General features: G+C 47.4%; 2 protein-coding genes across 9 annotated transcripts in view; one reads left to right on the plus strand and one right to left on the minus strand.

The window, feature by feature from the left end:
- Positions 1-17,106, plus strand: part of LOC139056422 (monocarboxylate transporter 12-B-like) — a 141,515-nt gene that overhangs the window by 87,411 nt on the left and 36,998 nt on the right. For all 8 annotated transcript variants that reach the window (XM_070534652.1, XM_070534650.1, XM_070534649.1 and 5 more), the window contains one exon: positions 25-241. In XM_070534652.1, coding sequence (XP_070390753.1) covers positions 46-241 — 196 coding nt within the window. In that variant the 5' untranslated portion in view covers positions 25-45. The remainder of the gene's footprint in view (positions 1-24; positions 242-17,106) is intronic.
- The window catches only part of LOC139056423 (uncharacterized), a 215,338-nt gene that overhangs the window by 36,170 nt on the left and 162,062 nt on the right, over positions 1-17,106 (minus strand). The gene's annotated exons all lie outside the window — the stretch shown is intronic.

A 17,106-nucleotide genomic window follows, 5' to 3' on the forward strand; every position in this document is an offset into this window, starting at 1 on the left:
AACCATGCACTTCTGTTTTCGCAGGACGGCTCCCGGGTCGTCGTCATGCTGCCCAGAAATGGCGTTGACTCCCACCAGAGTTGGCTGGTGGCGGCATTCTGCAGCTGGTTTCTGTTCATGGCGTGCATAGCGCAGCGCGTCTTCGGTGTCATCTATGTTGGCATCTTGGAGACGTTCCAGGTCACTAGACAGGAAGCATCTTGGCCAATGAGCATCATAGACCTGCTTACTAGCCTCTCCAGTGAGTTTGAACCACGCTGTTGACCCACTGAAGAGTTACATAGACGGTATGACTATTGGCCAAAGTATTCTATGCTCAATTAACGTATTTCTTGTGCTTGGCTAAGTAATAAAGTAAGTAAATCATATCTTTCGCAAAGAAAACAAGCAGTTAGCTTACATAATGTACTATCAGAGGTAAAACCTATATTTTCTGGCGTCCCTCAAGGCAGCGTGTTAGGCCCATTTCTTTTCAGTATATTCCTTAATGACATTGTTAACATTAACAAAAATGCCAAATTCATCATATACGCTGACGACACGAGTATTTTTTTTTGCTGGGTAAAACATTCAGGATCTAATAGTGTCTTGCAATACAACAATGGTCACGCTGAAAAAATGGTCGAAATCTAATGATATGCGCGTGAATGAAAAGAAGACAAAAGCCGTAATATTTCGCTCGAAAAATAAGCCGGTTTCTATTCACTGGTATATTCTATATAATTCTCGACCTATAGAAATAGTTAATCGTTTTAAACGCCTTGGAGTTATATTTTCTTCAACCATGTCATGGGAACACCATGTAACTCATGTTGTCAAACAACTGGCTAGAGTAATGGGCATGATTGGCTGCACACGGCACATTCTTCCGACGTCACTCAAACTAACTCTTTATAACGCACTTCTTTATTCTACGTAAATTATTGTCATCTTGTATGGGGAACTGCAACACATTCTTGTCTTCGCAAAATACACATGCTGCAGAAAAGGGTCCTTCGCTACGCCTTCAATGTTAGCTATGGGCCACCCAGCAAAGGTCTCTTTCTTACAGCCGGTGTGGTCCAAATCTATGAATTATATCGATACCGGTTGAGCATTTCTTACAAAACAGAAATAAAAAATGGTACAAACCATATTCGACGATTGGCAAACTTGCAAGAGAAAACTACAAATTATCCTTTCAGACAACCCGAACAATGGATGGTGCCAACAGCATGCCTAAACTCCGGGCAAGAACGTTTGCAATTCACACTCCCTTCCCTTTTTAACGCTTATACATCTGCACATTTTGACTTATTCACCTGTACTCATAAGGTATTGCGTAGGATGTATATAGAAGGAAGCTCCGAACAATTTTCATCCTCAGTTGTGTCAAAATAAGTCTTTGCTTCTGTATCTCATATTTCATGCATGAGAGTGTGATATGTAATAACAATCTTTTATGCGAAGCATATTACGAGGGCTCAACCCAGCTCCTCAGGCGCGGTGGTGACCATGAAATCACGTGACACCGTGACGTCACGACAGAGGAGAAGTGGCTTTGGCTCAACTCTTGCAAGACGGGCTGGGTGGGAATCGAACCAGGGTCTCCGGAGTGTGGGACGGAGACGCTACCACTGAGCCACGAGTACAACGCTTCAAAGCGGTACAAAAGCGCCTCTAGTGAATGCGGTGTTGCCTTAGAAACGCGCTGTTTCTAAGGCGTGCGTCTCTTGCTCAGGCGCACATTTCGTTGCCGCGCCGAACGCTGCTTTGCTCGACGCTCACCGCGTCCAATGCGGGGCGCGTAGTCGCTGCCCTGTAGCCCATTGTCTTACACCCCTTGGCGGGTCGACGGGAACGCTGTCGCGTTCCACTCTTGAAGGCGAAGAAGTAATGCATGAGTTGTTTCTTCGTCTAGCCGAACCAAATATAGCCAAGCAACAGCAGTTCACCAGGCTAAACAGTGGTTCAACAACTAAAATAAAGGCTAGTATGCTTCGCATCCTGGGCTTAACCTTACCTAAGCCACAGCCATTTTTTTATCCCTGTGTTTACTCAGTACGTTTGAAGTGCTCTTGCGATGTATAGCATTACATTTTTGTTCTTTTGTTTCGTTTATACGACACCTGAAGTTGAGTCGTTGTTTGTCTTCTGCTGTTGCCTGTAAAATAGGGGCCACGGCTTTGTCAAGCTGTATTTTTACAGCTTTATCTGCAGCTCCTCTGTCTATGTATCTTTGAGGCAGAAATAAAATTTATTATTATTATTATTATAAATCACTCGAATGAGCGGTTAAAAATACACTTACCTGCTGTGTGGCTGATGTGGCACACGCTTCAATAAATATATTATGCAAAAAAGAAGTGAGGCGTGCAGACAGGACGCAAGAGTATACAAGTGGACAACACGAACGCCGACTATCAACTGAAGGCAGCACTGAGGCGAAAAAAGAAAGAAGACACAAAACTCATCTGCACATGCTCAGGAATGGTAACACCACGTGTCAGTCGGGTACACTTGCTGGTCTACGTGAGAGATAACTGTTAAGGCACTTGATCTCTTTTTTAAGTAAAGTGATCGAAGGCTGACTCACGCACGCACTTCCACCATTATAGATATGCCATGCCTCTACCATAAGACGCGTATCTTCATTCTTATGCCTGTACAATATCGCGCATTCATCTAACACTGGCGTGCAGTTACAATCTCGGCAATGTAGCGAAAGATTAGAAGGCGATCCACTGGTTAACGACCTTTTATGTTCCATTAGCCTCTGATTGATACACCGTCCCGTTTGCCCTACGTAGAACTGGCCACAGCTAAGGGGAGTTTTATAAACCACACCCATACGAGAGTCAGTAAAACTGTTGTTCTTATTGTGCTTCACTGGACAAATATCTGTTCGTTTTTTGCCTTTTACCCGCTCCTTTTTATTCTGTACAGCAGCGCATATCTTACCTAGCTTATTGGGAGCAGTGAAAGCAACATTAACATCATATCTACTGCAACTTTTTAAAGCCTGTGCGACACTGAATGAATATACGGAATAGCCACTACTCCTTTTTTGCTATTACTACTTTCTGTAATCACGTCCATCCCTCTCGAAACCGACGTCTTTAGGCGCTCAGCCACAGTGGTCACTGCTACACTAGGATAACCTGCTTCTTATAGGCACCGGACCTGCGCATCAAAACTGGCGCTCATTTTGTGCATGCAGGATCTGGTGAGGGAAGACTTAAGGCACGACATGGCAATTCCGTTTTTTACTACTTTGGAATGCTTGGATTGAAAGTTTAGCAAGGGCTTCGAAGATCTTGGGGAGTACTGCCAACAAACATAATTTTGTTTGAAGATCAAAGAAATGTCAAGAAACTGAATTACGTGTCGCTGAGGAAATTTCTTGGTAAACTTTAATTCTCCCCCATAAAGTTTAAATTGCTCACTTACTGAGATAGCAGCGGAATCGAATTCTTCCCTATTGCAGAAAATCAGGTAATCATCAACGTAACGACATATCTTGATAACGCTATCACCTAAGGCTTTCTCTAAGCAGTTGTCAACCTTACTCAGGTAAATGTTGCTAAAGATAGGGGCAGCCTTTGAGCCAATACAAACGCCTGATTTGAAGTCGACACTGAAGTCGACACTGATTGGGTGGAGAGATGGCGTTTGTTTGGATCATTGGTTTACACACAGCGCGGCATTTTTGGTGATATGGTAGGCTTCCGAGATTTCTCGTGTGGTTTGGTTAGGGTGACAGAACAAAATGAATGTTTTCCAGGATGGGTTTACACGGACATGATATACAATATAAGGCGAGATGAGAGGATGGCGCGCCGTTTAATGAATTTCTGTGTTCTCTTAGGCGTATGTTGACACATATACCTGTTTGGCCAATGTACATATGACCGCAGCTTAGGAGAATTCTGTATACTACTCCTGAGAGGCAATCGACAAAACGATTAATATGTTTCTGGCTGCACCTTCTATGACCCACTGACCTGGCCTGTGCCCTTCTGTGCACAATGGAACAAATACGACTAAGCCTGTATGCTGCAGAAAATGCCACCCAAACACGATAACGCTTCTTCACATTTTTAGGCCGTGTGAAATTTTATGTGCATATGGTATAACTGCCAATTTTTTCTTTCCTTCATGGTGAACAGAAGGACGACGCCCGCATTTTTCTTGCTTTGCAATGCGCACGAGTTTTTCACAAACTGATGTGATGAGGTACATAGGGTAACCCGCGGCCTTAAGGCGTTCCACTTGCATTCGAGAACTCGGACTCATCTCGTGCACGCAAGTTTTTTCCAAGGCAGCGCGTAAGCACGACACAACAATTCCGAGCTTCACAATGTTTGAGTGGCCCGATGCGAAATCTTAAACAGGTTTTGCAGATCTTAGATTGTAGTGCCAGCAAACATGATCCCAACCAAAATTCATGCCCAAGTCAAGAAACTGTAATCTATTATTGTTCGGCCACTCGGAGGTGAATTTTAGACCCATGCCTTCTTTTTGAAAGCAATCGACAATATCTTCCATTCTCTGTGACGCACGTGATCTGTAAATACAAATCCAATAATCGTCCACATATCTGAAGACTGCCATACCCTCTTGAAGCTTGGTGTTTGCAGCACTATCTACAGCGCCAAGAAATATAGAGCTTAATATTGGCGCCATGCAAGAACCTATAAAAACATCTGATTTCTGCATATATATATAGATTTCCCTGCCAAATCATGAAGGTAGATTTTAAGTAGAAGGTTGAAATTTCCAAATGTGACGCAACCCAGACGCCACATCTATTTCTAAAGGCAAGTTCATCGTTAGATTCTACAATACAATCTTCAACACGGCTTAACAATTTGTCGTCCGCAAGGAAGAATACAAATCAACTACGTCAATGCTGAAGGCTGTGAGGCCAGCAAGGTCATTCCTGTTAAGATGCTCCACAATAAAGCCAGAGTTGTTAGCATAAAAAGTTTCTGTTGTGGTTAACACAGAAAGGTGCTTCTGAAGATACTTGGAGACGGCTTGCTGCCAGGTGCCTTTTTCCGACACCATTGCTCTAAACGGCATTTCCGGTGTGTGGGTGTTGATCGTATTTCTAGCTCTACACGCTCCGCTTTCTCAACACTCGAGTCAAGCTTTTCTAAATTAGGCCTATTCAACAGTCGCTTCGCTCTTGTTTTTACCTCCTTGTTTTTCACTGAAACTGGTTTAAAATTCTTCCCTAGGACATCCATGGCTTTTTGGGTGGAAATACTCTTCAACAGTTACAAAGAAACCCTCTTTATAAAAGTAGGAACTCTAAGCTTGTTTTCGGAACATGACTTGCTGTTGAATTGACACCACATAAGTACTCGTCTCCTCCTTAAAGATCATAATGCTCGATTGTTCTGTGCTAAACTTAAGGCCTAGATCCGTGGCTGCGTTGCCACACCTATTCGCAAGTGTTTGTACATCTCTTGCATTGTCCGCTAGTAGCACTATGTCATCGGCATACAGCATTCCTGGGACGTTCTCTTGCACCATTTGTCCATTACGCGTGTAGGATAAATCAAACCCTAATTCATTATTTTCCTGTCGTCTTTCGATGCCCTTAACTGGAACTGGGATGCTGGAACGACCACGCCACCCGGCAGCGGCACCGATAGGTGTTGGAGAGACCATGGAGCTATTCCAGCATTCCTACTGGCCGAGTTCCATCACGTAGTCAAAACAAGCTCCACGGCTTTGCGGAGAAGCCAGCATTTCAAAACCGAGGCCAACATTCCGCAGGAACTCGCCCACCAAGCGCCATTGACGTGACACTTATTCTTTTCGCTTGTTCTTCGGCGCTGCTGGCAGAAAGATGTTTTTTTTTTATTGTTAAATGGCGAAATCAATATAACACGATGCACTGACAGCTCAGCCGTATGACGGGTGTAACAAAAAAGAGTAATTTTTTTTAATTCCTGCGCGGCGATGCAGAAGTCGCACAATTTAACGTACCCACGGAAACTTTACTCGTACAATAAACTCGTGAAGCGTGCTGCCTTAGCCAGACCGCATGTGAGGCGTATAAGACGGCCAAATTCGTCCCAGACCTGTTAAAGGGGCCTTAAACCACTTTTTCACAAGTAGAGAAAGGCATTTGCTGTGAAAATAGGCAATTTCGGAAGTACTTTGCCGCAAAAATATCCTATGCGTTCAGAAGAGGCGTAGTTATAGGCAATCAAGCACGGCCTCTGCTGTGCTCCCGTTCCTTCTTCAATGCCTTGCAATGCGAAGGCTACGGCGAAGTGGGGCGTGCCCAGAACCTTCTACATGTCACTGTGGCAAGCACTTTCATTTGTGTGATGCATTTTGTATGTTAACGTAGGCTAGAGTGCACTATGGTACGGTTGAGTAGGGACGAGTGGCTTGGACGGTGCAGGCTTTGCGGTGCAGCGTGCAACGACGAAAAATACCATGGCGGCACTGCGATCGAACTGGGTTGGGCCGCGTCAAGGTTGCGCCGTTATTAAAGGCCCGTTTATTAGCGGCGAGAATTAGGAGTGGCGCCCTCTCGCGAGTGACGTAACGGCCAGGACGCCGCTCGCTCCGGCTGCCGCGCGCGCTCGTTCCCTTCGTGTATGCTTGGGGTATGGGTGGCTCGAGCCGTACGTATTGAAGAATACGTCGGCTTCTTTCAGCTGCCATACCTTAACCACAGTTTCTTCTTCAAAAGCGTTTGAGTCGAGAAACTTTGCGGCTTGGATATCGCAAGCTAAGTAGCGTTAAAGGGGTCTTTTTGCAATGAATATATGCGCCGTGTCTATCGGTAAATTTTGACTAAAAAAAGAATATCTGCAAATTCAACACGTGAAGTTGTGTACGATGCTTCGCTAAACACTTAACATTCCTTTAGTATTTAGCTATGAAAGGCATTGCATTTTACATGGAAGAAAAATTTGGTAATTGTCGTCAACATGTTATCCGATGTTAGAAAGACACTGCCCAGCGAAGCTGTCATCATGATTCCTATTACTCTGGTGTGTTGTTCTATTCAAATATGGCCATTCATTAATGCGTAAAAAAATAGTTAGGCGCGCATTTCTTACGAAAAAGTTTGCTGCTACTTTCATCCCCCTCTGAAACAGGCCTCCAAAAAACGAATTGCTCATGGCTGCTGACACGACGGCGCGTCATGTAGAGTATTTACATAGTTAATTCACAAACACCATAGTAGCAATCACCTGAGAGAAAAGTTTCGTTGTTTAGATCAACAGCCACTCAATTGAAAGTGATGAAATGTATCATAGTGGCCCTCAGTAGCCTTTATCGACAATATGGCACACCCCTGATCACGTAACGGTAGCAATCGACTGTCCGTATGGCGAGGCACGCTATGTTCGCGAAACCCATCAGTTCACTTCAACTTCGAATTAAAACCATAAAGCATTTTTTTACAGCGCCAACTGGAATGGCTAAAGTATTCTCGAGCTACTACTACGCAGCTTAGATTGCCTACAAAAGGAAAATTCAAGCACCTTTTGTCTCACCATGTCTCGATCCAGCGTTATTTAATTATACAAATGGATAACTATTCGCTTCGTCGGTACTTAAAAGAGAACTTTGCAGGCTAATTTAAGTTTGCTCCAATCCAATCGCAAACATTCATAAAGAAAGCACCACAAGCCTTGCATATACTTTCACTTGATTTCTGACCCTCCACAGGGGGAATTTCGATATCTTCAATATGTCCCATACTACTAGTCATTGACGCTTCGACTGCTTTCTGGCTGCAGCTATGCGGTCCAGCAGGCATACTTCACTAAAAAAATTGGGCCGAGCAGCCTGTGTCAGTTCGCCAAACAGATTCGTTATGTATAATCCTCAAGCAACAAGCACCAGTAAATTTCTCAAGTAAGTTTGATTTGATTTGATTTATTAATTTTCATTTACACACACACATGTACAGAGGAGTGGTACATGGAGGTGGATGAGGGAAAAAAGCCGCACAGACGCGGCTTGAAGTAACCTCACCCCCTTAGGTACAATATGGCTGCATGGGGTAACACATCAAGCGCCATATAAATTACATTTATATAGTGGCCATAAAACATTGCAGTTATACAATATACAGTGAAAGCTCGTTAATTCGAACTTCAATAATTCGAATTTATGGATAATTCGAACTGTACGATTTGGTCCGGCCAAGCTCCACAGAAGCGTATGTATAAAAAAGTCCGTTAATTCGAACGCGGGAAGGTTCCCTCACGGATAATTCGAACTACGCTCGCCGGGCACAAGACCAGAGAAACGCGCCTACTGCCTACACACAAGGCTGTATTGCCTCCGAAACGGAGAGAACGGCGAGAGAAGGCAAAATCGGAAAAAAATCTAACCGACGCGGGGTGAGCCAGAAGGCAGCGGCGGCTGCCGCCTCTCCGTTCTACGTAACCTCCGAGATTTCTTGCCCGTTGCGAATCTCGGAGGCTTTGCAAATCTTGTACAGCTGCTAATGTTGTGCGGACATGGCACGGCAAGCACCAAAGCACAGCGAACCAAGTACGTCGCAGCTGCGCTTGCAATCAAGAACGAACGAATAAGGGCCTTCGCCACCTTCACATGTTCAGCGTCTTTGTCTCGGCAGTCTTCATCGGTTGTGCACCTCTGTTTTCAGCTTAGGAAGTATCGGCCGTCGCGATTCATTGTGATGGTGTTAAGCCTCGGCTAACGTTCGTTTTGGTGGACATCGGTGGTGTGGCATAGTCGGACCCAGAGCTTCGACTTGAAGATGGCGTGTGCCCGCGGCACACGCCATCACTTTCTGACTCGCCAAATTTCTGACATGCCCTACTGCTTCCAAATCGCAGTGTACTGTTGCTCTCCTTCACTTTCGTTAGTTCGAACTTTTGTTAATTCGAACTGAAGCGGCTTCCCCTTGCGGTTCGAATTAACGAGCTTTTACTGTATGAAAGAACAGTGAAATATTTCCACAATAACAATGCAAAACACACTACGGCGTTGAAATAAATAAATGATATACACTAGGTAACATAGACAAAAAAAGAGGAACATAACATACATTATTAATCATTAACAAACGCGCTCTAAAGAGGTGAGTTGAACGTGTAGCACGGAAAAGGGAATATATATTGGTACATTCCTATTTGTACTCTGTAAATAGCTGTAAGCCTTCATTAACTTCAAGTTTCCGCCGCTTAAAAAAATAAACACGTGAAGAACCGCCTAATGTTGACAAGCAGGTAAAGAAGCAAGTGAGGCGTGTAGAATCTAAGCTCCAGTATTAGTTAAGTCCCCGTGCTACTGCCAAGCGTTTCTGTGAGGAAATGCAAAAATTCGATATTATACGATGAACTACTCGTCGTGAGCAAACCTGTTTTAGCGGAATAAAATCAACGTGACTGCTGTAGAAGTCATATATAGCCAGCTTTGTGACATACTTGTTGCACCGCGGCAGGTATGGTATCATAACTGGATTCCTATAGGCTATGCTTTTGCGATTGTCTATCCGTGTATGAAATCCTCGCAATGGGCTGGTCTGCGTCGCTTCGGCTGGCACTGTAGCGTTGCCTTCGAGAGCTGCATTGTTGTCTAAGAAATTAGCTCTTTGAATAAATGTTCGCAAAGGAAGACGTAAAAATATATTTGAGACGACCATCATAAGTATACAAGCAGAGAGAACGAGGGCGAACAAACGAAAACACCGCAGAAAGCGCCCGGACAACGCCCGAACTGTAGCAGACGACAGGCGCGAGTCCGTGCCCTGATGTCATGCGAGCGGCGCTCGCAGCGCCGCCCGTGTTCGTTCTCGGGGCTAATAGCGAAGCGCAGCCGCTCCCCGGCCGTTCACAGCGGGTTCAAGTTTTTTGACCAAGACTGTACATTCCTGTCGATATAGGCCTGGATGAACCAGAGCGAGAAAAGCTGGAGAAAAAAAAGTTTGTGCCTGAAGCTGGCGTCAGGTACTTTGTTGGAATTTTGTTAAGGATTTATCTGGGGGCGGATATCTCAACCGCATTTCGCGGTAGTGGAGGATGATCTCGTGATATTCGACCAATCGGTCTCTGGCGTCATCCAGGTCATAATAATAATAATAATATTTGGGGTTTTACGTGCCAAAACCACTTTCTGATTATGAGGCACGCCGTAGTGGAGGACTCCGGAAATTTTGACCACCTGGGGTTCTTTAACGTGTGCCTAAATCTAAGCACACGGGTGTTTTCGCATTTCGCCCCCATCGAAATGCGGCCACCGTGGCCGGGATACGATCCCGCGACCTCGTGCTCAGCAGCCCAACACCATAGCCACTGAGCAACCACGGCGGGTATCCAGGTCATCGGACGGCATGGCTCGGTTGACGGCTACTCAAGCGATAGAATGGGCCATCTCACTGCCTGAATGGCCTGCGTACGCGGGCACCCAGATGAGCTTAATTGGTCTGAGGGGGGTCTGGTGATTGAGAATCTTCAGTGCCGGTTCATGAACTCGGCCTTTCGAGTAGTTGCGGATTGCAATTTTGCAATCGCCAAGGATAACCTCGGCAGCGGTGGTTGAGATGACCAGCGCTATGGCAGCCTCCTCCACCTCTATGGACGTGCGCGCCCGTATTGTGGCAGCTGTGATGTAACCAAGTTGATGTGACACTGCACTTACGGCATAGGCTGGTTTCTGTGGGTAGCTAGCGGCGTCAACACACACAGTGAGGTGGTCGTGTTGGTGTTGTTTGTAGAGGGCTTTTGCCCTGGTCTGCCTGCGTGCCTCGCAGGGTGCATGTTTTTAGGCAGGGGGAGAACAGTGATGCAGTTTTGTATGTCCGATGGTAAAGGACATGTCTGATGGGCCTTGGAAGTCGGGATTAGTCCTAGTTTGTCCAGGATGGGCCGACCTGTGGCGGTAGAGGACAGCCTCTCAATTTGGGCTGTGCGATGGGCTTCCGTGAACTCATCAAATGTGTTATGTACCCCCATGCGAAGGAGGCGCTCGTTTGGCGTGTGCCTGGGGAGGTTAAGTGCTGTCTTATACGCTTGACGTATAAGGGCATCCACTTTTTCCGTTTCCGCCTGGTTGAGATGTAGGTATGGGAGCGAGTATAGTACTCTGTGTATGACAAAGGCCTGCACTAACTTTCTCAAGTCATGCTCTCTCATCCCATTGTGTCTATTGGCTATCCGCTTAATCAGGCGCATAGTGTGATGTACTGTGGTGGTGAGTTTGTTCAAGGTCGCCGTATGTCTGCCGTTCTGCATGACCATGCCAAGCACTCGTAGCTGTGTGACCTCTGGAATGGAGTACGTCCTCATGTGAATACGGATGCTGGGGTTTGGAGTTGGGTCTGTGCGACTCTTCGGTGGGTGAAGAACAAGAAGTTCCGACTTGGTGGGGGAGCACGCGAGAGCTATTACCATAGCCCGTTCCACCACCACATCGGCTCCAGCTTGCAAGGTCGCCTCCATGTCGCCTATGCTGCCAGTAGTGCTCCACAAGGTAATATCATCGGCAAACAGGGAGTGCGAGAGGTTGGGAATATTTGCCAGGTCTCTGGCCATGGGAATGAGAGTAAAGTTGAAGAGGAGTGGCGAGAGCACTGACCCTTGCGGTGTGCCTCTGCTACCCAGTTGGACCTTGTCTGTTGTCAGTTCTCCCACAGTAAGGACCGCAGTCCTGGCCTGTAGGAAGGCTGTGACATAGGTGTGAGTTCTCCCGCCTACGTGTAGATTGGATAAGGCGTTCAGCACTGCGGTATGTTCCACATTGTCAAAGGCCTTGGTCAGGTCGAGTGCTAGTATGGCCGTTGTGCGTTTGGCATGCCGGGGGTACAGGACTTCATCAGAGAGCTGAAGCATGACGTCTTGCGTGGATAGATGCCCGCGGAAGCCAATCATTGTGTGGGGAAGAAATTATGCGTTTGCATACGCTGTTCGAGTCTTTCTAGTATGACATGTTCGAAGAGCTTACCTAGACATGAAGTGAGTGAAATCGGACGTAGGTTTTTTAGATCTAGCGGTTTGCCTGACTTGGGAATAAAGGTTATCTTTGCATGGGTCCACTGTGGTGGGAGGGTTCCTGCGGCCCAGTGCGAGTTAAAGAGTTATGTTATCGCCTCTATCGACCTGTCATCAAGGTTTCGAAGGGCTTTGTTCGTGATGTTATCCTCCCCTGGGGAGCGGATGTGGGTCTGAGCTTATGTACGGCTGCGCGGACTTCCCAGACAGTGATGTCTGCATCTAGTTCTGGATTGTCCTGGCCGGTGTAAGGAGGTAAGGGGACCCTTGTGCTGTCCGCCAGATATAGGGTTTGCAGAGAGTCCAGTAGTGCTTTGTCTTCCGCTGGGTTGCTGTGCAGAAGCCGCGAAAGACTCTTGCGCTGTTGGATCTTGTCATTTTCTGGGTTTAGCAGGCATCGCAGGAATGACCACGTGTCCTTTAGGCCTAAATTCGCACTCATGCGATCGCAAAGCTTCCCCCACTGTTGGCGTGTTAGGTGTGTTGCGTGCTCTTCTATTTCCTTGACAAGGGCCGCGATTCGGGTTTTGAGTTTGCGATTGTGCTTATTGGCTAGCCAGCGTTTCTGTAAACTGAAGTGTGCCTCCCACATGTGTAATAGCCTACTGTCTGCGAGTTCTGAGTCTGACGCGGTTGGGACCTGGGATATGGCCCTTGTGGTATCTGCCATTAGTTGCTGCACCCGCGTGTCCAGGTTATCGATGGTTTCAGGTGCGGCTGCTCTAATCCTTCGAAAGCTGTCCAGGTCAGTGATGGCGACTTGGCGGCGTTGTGTCTTGGAGAGCGTACTGGCAGGAATGTAGGTGCTAAGGATGAAGTGGTCACTGCCCAATGAGTTTAGCGTATTGAGCCATGTACCATTGGATATGTGCTTAGTGAGAGTAAGGTCCGGGTTTGTGTTATGTTGGACACTGTTGCCGATCCTTGTGGGAAAATAAGATCGTTGAGGAGCGAGAGCCCCTCATTTTGTATGAGCGTCCATAGCGTGGTACCCTTCCGGCAGTTCTTTCTGTATCCCCAGGCAGTGTGATTTGCGTTGAAGTCACCCACTATTACTAATGGGTTCCTTCCGCAAATGTCTAAGGTTTTACGTATCGCCGTTGCTAGCGGTGATGCAGGGCCCTTGGGGGGGCTGTAGATGTTGAGCACAAACAGACTCGAGTCGTGTCTGTGTTGGGGAAGGAGTTCTATGAGCACTCCATCAATGTCCGGAATGTCAAGTGGATGGAGCGTAGCCGTATAATTTCGGTGTACCAATGTGGCTACCCTGCTGGGGGTCGCATTGGCTATCTCGAAAGGTGTGTAATTAAGGAGCTTTGCGGGCTCTTGTGTTTCTTGAAGTGCTATGATTGTGGGCGTTTGATCTCTGGGCAGGGACTTTAGGTGGAGTTGGAGGTTGCTGCGCTTAGCCCTGTAGCTCCGGCAGTTCCACTGCCATACCACGGCCCCGTTAGGCCGTGCTGCCATGATGATGGCTGTGGAGTGATTCGGCTACGGAGGCCGATCGAGGTTGTAGAATTTGAAGCTAGCAGCCCATTGAGCTGAGTTTGTATCTGAGACACGGTTGCTTCCTGGGTGCCCTGCCGTTTCTCGAGCGCCGTGAGTCTATTAGCTATATTTGCCATCCAGGCAGCATTGTCTTTCTGCATGGCCATGAGGCTTTGTTGCATGCTTTGGATAGCATTTGCAAAGTCTGTCATGGAAATGGCCCTGTTTTGGGAATTTTCCCCGCTACCGTCAGTCCGCGCGCGGCGCTTCTGGAGGGGATTCCTGGTGGGGGACGTTGCTTGTGACGGAAGGTTAGATGCCTGCGGCGCAGAGGGGGGGTCTTACAGAGGGAGCCCTAGCGGCGGGTGGGAGATTAGGAGAGTCGGTTCTGCGCGTATGCATGTCGCGCTTAAGCAGTGATTGAATTTGCTCACGTAGTTCGGCGATTTCAGCACTTTGCTTCTGAAGCTGGGCCCTGAGCTGCCTATTTTCCCGCTCGAGAGACGGAGACCACGGCCCCCAGCTCACCTGTTTCGTGGACTGAATCCCCGCCCGAGGTAGAGGAGGGTAGGAGGTGGAGCGTCTCCGGGTCCGGCCGTGCCCGGTGGTGGATGGGGACCTGGACCTGGACTGCGTCCTGGAGCGAGAGGCCGTGGCCGACTTCTTCTGGTGGTCCGAGAGCAGCCTCGTGCGACTGCGGGAGCTGCGTTGCTGGGTGGAGTCGGGGCTAGACTTTTTCTCGATCAAAGCCACCTTGCCGGTGGCGGGTGGAGACTTGGTCTTGCCAGTGCGGTCAAACCGCACCTTACACTTTTTGCACCCCGTGAAGTGCGCCTCTCCACAGAGGATGCACTTGGAGTTACAGGTGGGTGGTTCGACGAGTTGATGCTCCACTCCGCATCGCGGGCAGCGGTTGCTCTTGGGGTGCGGACACACGTCCACTCTGTGCTCTGCCATCCAGTAGTTGTGGCATGCCTCCACTTTGGCCTTGAAATGGTGGCAGGCATATAGAGTCCCATAGAAGTTCAGCTGCTTCGGGAACGCTTGCACATTGATGAAGGTGATTAGGATAGAATTGGTTTTGCCCAGAGGTCTTGCGTCAGTGATCGTGTACTGGGAGCTCTTATTCATAGCTACCAAATCTTGGATGATTTCTTCTGGATTTTGATTGCATAGCGCATTGTAAATAATGCCACGTACCGCATCGTCAGGGGCGGCCACGTAAGCGCGGAGCCGGTATTGCACGGTGTCTAGTATCAGAGTCCACAGCCACATACCTCTTCGCTCGGTCCTCCGCAGGGGTACTAATTGTGAACGAGTTGTTGAATGGGTTCAGGCGCAGTTTGTCCTGCTGCCGGGCGGTGTTATAGTCAATGCAGGCGTTAGCGCACACGAGTGGGAGAAGCACTCCGCCGTTGCACTGTCGCACGCACAGTTCGCCGCCGGGTTGGAATATGATCTTGAGGTCCGTTTTGGGTAGCTTGGGTAGAAGAGCGTGCCTTTTTGGCTTGCCGGAAGTCGGCGGAGCCGTCGGCGGGGTGGTTGAAATAGAACTGCCGGTAGAACCGGCCGATGGCGCCGGGAGCGGTCTCGGCGCCAGGTGTTGGAGCTTGGGGTAGGCAGCCTTCAGGGCTTCAAAGGCCCTTTGCCACCGTGGGTCACTTGCGAACTCTTCTGGTGTGATATTTTCTCCCCCGACACACTAAGCCATCTCCAAGGACGGCTCCATGGCGCTGAGCGGCGTCGGAACAGACGCCGGTAGGCCAATACCTAACCGGCTGTCGTGGCGAGACGCTCGATGCGTTAGGCGTAAAGTAGGCAGGTATAGATGTTCAGTTAGCTGCACTTTTTTTGTGCGGGCTGTGAAAGCAGATTAACTGTGTTTTTGCTTTGTTCACAAATATGCAGTTCTCAAACCATGCCATTATTTTGTACATATCATCCCGTAACAAAGTAACGCATTCTTTAACATTTTCATGGGGTAATATAAAGCAATATCATCTGCAAATTGTTATAACTTTGAGTTTAGCGCTAGATGGGCTAAATCGTTCACATACAAATTAAAAAGTAGTGGGCCTAGTACAGATCCTTGCGGGACTCCATGGTTTATGTGTATTAACTCGCTGTCTATATTTTGAATTCGAACTACCGGATAACGATTTTTGAAGTAGTCTTTATAAACCTCTATGAAAGGCCCACGGAATCCTGTTTGAGCTAATTTTTCAAGGAATATTTCCGGGTCTAACGTGTCGAAAGCTTTCTTCAGATATAAAAAAAAGCCCAATTACTATCTTTATCTATTTCACTGTTGACTACGTCTGCAAAGTCCTCTAGTAGTGTGATTGTGCTTTTCTTGCAATGAAACCCATACTGTGAATTAGAGAACAGATGAAACTTTTCGCAAAAGGAAGCCATGTTCTTGTGCATAAGCTTTCCTAGAACACACGGCAATGTCGGCAAGATTGCTATAGGTCTGTAGTTTTCGCACTGTTGCCTTTTGCCGTTTCTGTAAATTGGCCTAATCAAAGCTATTTTCATTGCGTTGGGAATCTGACCCGTCCTAAAAACTTCATAGTATATATATAGCAGCACACTCTTCAAACAAGCAAAGTTGAAAAATATCTCACGAAATCTAATCCCATCATATCCTGGCATTCTAGTAATGGAAAATGACCTTATTACATCCCAAACATCGAGAACAGTTACCTCGCTCGGCCCTCGACGACCATCTCAAGCTCATAAAGAGAGCTGAGAAGATGGCAAAAGCCAGCGGAGCCCTGGTCTAAGGGCCCCGACCATTAGCTGTTTTTTTTTATTATTACTTTAATAAAGTTTATCTATCTATCTGCCTGCCTGCCTGCCTGCCTTGCCTTGCCCGCCCGCCTGCCTTGCCCGCCCGCCGGCCTGCCGGCCTGCCTGCCTGCCTGCCTGCCTACCTGCCTGCCTGCCTTTTTCATAGTAATGATCTTTCGGCTTTTATCATCATCATCAGCCTAGTTACGCCCACTGCAGGGCAAAGGCCTCTCCCATACTTCTCCAACTACCCCGGTCATGTACTAATTGTGGCCATGTTGTCCCTGCAAACGTCTTAATGTCATCCGCCCACCTAACTTTCTGCCGCCCCCTGCTACGCTTCCCTTCCCTTGGAATCCAGTCCGTAACCCTTAATGACCATCGGTTATCTTCCCTCCTCATTACATGTCCGGCCCATGCCCATTTCTTTTTCTTGATTTCAACTAAGATGTCATTTACCCGTGTTTGTTGCCTCACCCAATCTGCTCTTTTCTTATCCCTTAACGTTACACCGATCATTCTTCTTTCCAAAGCTCGTTGCGTCGTCCTCAATTTCAGCAGAACCCTTTTCGTGAGCCTCCAGGTTTCTGCCCCATATGTGAGTACTGGTAACACACAGCTGTTATACACTTTCCTTTTGAGGGATAGTGGCAACCTGCTGTTCGTGATTTGAGAATGCCTGCCAAACGCACCCCAGTCCATTCTTATTCTTCTGGTTATTTGTCTCATGATCCGGATCCGTGGTCACTACCTGCCCTAAGTAGATGTATTCCCTTACCACTTCTAGTGCCTCGCTACCTATCGTAAACTGCTGTTCTCTTACGAGACTGTTAAACATTACTTT

Source organism: Dermacentor albipictus, chromosome 2 (genome assembly GCF_038994185.2).
Source record: "Dermacentor albipictus isolate Rhodes 1998 colony chromosome 2, USDA_Dalb.pri_finalv2, whole genome shotgun sequence".
Classification (NCBI taxonomy): Eukaryota; Metazoa; Arthropoda; class Arachnida; order Ixodida; family Ixodidae; genus Dermacentor; species Dermacentor albipictus.